General features: G+C 44.6%; 1 protein-coding gene across 1 annotated transcript in view; it reads right to left on the reverse strand.

The window, feature by feature from the left end:
- WDR5 (WD repeat domain 5) overlaps positions 1-1,922 on the reverse strand; it is a 12,983-nt gene extending 11,061 nt beyond the window's left edge. Inside the window, exons 1-2 of the mRNA XM_026860582.1 lie at positions 1,729-1,922; positions 746-854 (exon numbers count right to left, since the gene is read on the reverse strand). Of these exons, the coding sequence (XP_026716383.1) occupies positions 746-854; positions 1,729-1,809 (190 nt within the window). The 5' untranslated portion in view covers positions 1,810-1,922. The remainder of the gene's footprint in view (positions 1-745; positions 855-1,728) is intronic.
- Between the last annotated feature and the right edge of the window lie 1,190 nt (positions 1,923-3,112).

Below are 3,112 nucleotides of genomic sequence, written 5' to 3' on the forward strand. Positions count from 1 at the left end.
TATATATATATATATATATATATATATATATATATATATATATATATATACACACATACATACACACACACACACACACAGATCCTCACTGGATCACATAAACACATTTTCAAAATAAATTTGTCAAGGAATGTTGACTACCAAAAAAATTTTAGGAAATACTGAAGCTGACAAGAAGACGACTTGATCTATCACTTAAGAGAGCAAGTAGTAAAATACTACTTATAATAACCTTCTGCATGCTTCACTGGGGTAATCAAAGGCACTCACATTGACAGTGACAGAAACACATGGCCAGTCCTCCATAACACACACTACAGTCCAGTCTAGTAGCACAAAGCTACCTTATTTCCCAGAGCTAAGCTTTTGCCTGCAGATACCACATGCAAAGTTTATTTGAAAAGCTTAAGTTATGTCTTTAGCAATACAGAAAAGCACAATGGTTTCCTTTGCACAGGAAAAGAATCGCAGGTTTGCTTTTGCCCGTTTGCTCAGTAAAGAAAGCTGAACAGGTGAGGACTCTCCAACTTGGCAACGCACAGAAGATCCAGTGTTTAAAGTTATGGAACTTAAAAAGCTTAAAGCATATTATCTCAAAGACTGACAGCTTTGGGATTGTTCCTTTCAAGAAAAGCCATGACACTACATCCCTCCTCTTTCTGATGACGGCAACACTAAAGACAGGCAGCTCTCCAAGGCCCACGTTTGCATGTTTCAGACAAGATAAAAATAAAGCAATACTTACAGGAGCTGGCTAGCCACTCTCCGTTAGGACTAAACTTTACTGATGAGACTGCCTTTGTATGTCCCGCTAACGTGAACTTTAGAGCATAGTTTGGTTTTACTGGCGCAGGCTGCAAGAAAAATATATACAAATGAGTTGAATAAATTCCAAATTTGGTATCTTGGTGACAAGCTCTGTATCAGACTGGGTCAGTACACAGTCATGGACTGCATGGATGTTCACCATAGTAAAGAATCAGCGCTTACATTTTTTTCCCACCCTCTCCAAATTCAAAAAAATAACAAACCAAACCAAACAGCCTTGCTGTCTGGGGCCAGCAGTGCTTTACTGTTGCATGCATAGCATCAGCTCATCCTTGGTATGAATTTCATGCAAGCCAATAACAAACAGGTGAGAGTAATCCAACAGACCAACCATAAAGTGCTGGGTTGCTCAAAATAAGATCTTTGGTATTGATCTGTGTAGTGCTTTTAAGTGTTTGCAGTTTTCATCCTTATCATAAATTTAATCACAGGCTACTTTCTCCATACCCCTAAAATACCTTCTTTTTTTCCCCTCCCCTTTTCACCCTTTGCAAAGGCTTCACGGTTAGACAATAACATCTCCTTTGAACATCTGCAGGCTTCAAAGAATCTGAATGACTGCTTCCCCGCTTCGCACTTTACGATCATAGATTCACCAATTCTCCAGTCCCAAGGATACACCCAACCTGCCTTTCTAACGCTCAAAGTGACAAGAAGCATTTTGTTAGCAAGAACTTCCACAAAACCAAAAAACCCTAGTGCTACAGAAGAGGCTGTACTCCATCCACATTTCCCATAAAATCCTCAGCACGCTTACAGCTCAAGACAACACCAGAAGCAGAGATCTGGAGAAGATCTTAATCTATGAGAATTCAATTCTCTAATTCTGGCTTGCCTGTTGAATATGCAGGTAGCTGCCATGTGTATTTACACGGATATTGTTGGGAGCCCCACACACACCTTGCTCTGATTGGTTGAGGAGGAAGGAGTAGATTGTGTTTTGGTGGATTCTGCATCTGGCTTCTTTTCTTCTGTTGCCATGGTTCTGAAGCTGGCAAATGAGACTTATGGTGCTTGAAGGGGAGAATGAATGTGCTGCTTCAAAAGGCAGCCCTCGCCACAGAGAGGAGAACCGCACTGAAATGAAAACCTGGAAGAAAAACAAAATATTCTCATTAGCTGTCAGAATGATTCTCAGCGGCTAGAAGAATGAGATTAGCCTAACTGCAGGTCGCCAGAATCCAGTAACAAAACCCACGTTCTATATCTGTTTAGCAGCACAGCAGTATTTTAGGCCTTCACACCTACAGATGTGCAAGACCAAGAACCCAAGCCATGGCCTTTTATCACTTCTTGGATCACTTTTCTCCACTCTGCTCCATTCCAAACGGCAATAAAGCAGAATAGCTTTTAGGCGTGGCAGGGTTTTCACATCGAATCCCCCAAAACACTTCTAAGAAGTGCTCAGTACACAATAAATACAACAGTATGTACAAAAGGGGGAAGGAACAGTCCGAGGCCTTTTTTTTTTTCTTTATTAAGGTACGGAATACGAGATGTTAACAAACACGAAACCCAACAGGCATTTCCAAAGCTTAAGACCCTACCAGATTCCTTTCATCTTGGAATGCAAGTATATCAGTCTCGTATTTCCCTCCTAAATGGTTTGAGCACCAAATCATACCCTCCTCCGCCCGAGACTTTCACCCTGTGAAAGCCACCCTTGTGTTAGTCTCACCAGACTCGCTTTCTGTAACAAAACCTGCCCAAGTGCCCTGCCAGTATTCAGTAATCAGGGCTGATTCTGCAGAGGGTACAAATCTCCACCGCAGCTCAGCTGTATTTCAGCTTAGTAACCGAATAACCTCCAGCTCACGCCGGTAAGGATTTGTCTTCAAAGTACACTCGCGACGCCCCACCACCGCTACCATTCTTTTTGCGGGTGGCAGCAGATTTCGGGAGCAAGAGCATTTGCTTTTCCAGCGCCTACTGGCATTCGAGGCCTCTCGGGAGGGGAAGGGAGGGCGCAGAGCAAAGCGCTACCAGTTGCCTGTCTGCTTTAACGAGCCCCTCTCCGCAGCGTGGATAAATCACTGGTGGCAACAATAAGAAATTAAAGTTTCCTAACGCAAATCAGACCCTTTTCATCTGGAACTAATCTAGCAACTTCGGCGTCCCGCTGCCAGCGCTCGGCTCCGCCTGCACCGCAGCATCCTCCCGCACAAACCCGGGCGCCAGCTCCCACCGCCCCGAGGCAGGGGGGGGGGCGGTGTTTGGCGGCGGGTCCCTGCAAACCGCCACGGCCTCCGCCGCCGGGCAGGCGGCACCGACACACCCACAGCGC

Source organism: Athene cunicularia, assembly GCF_003259725.1.
Source record: "Athene cunicularia isolate RWA chromosome 17 unlocalized genomic scaffold, athCun1 chr17_part1, whole genome shotgun sequence".
Lineage (NCBI taxonomy): Eukaryota > Metazoa > Chordata > Aves > Strigiformes > Strigidae > Athene > Athene cunicularia.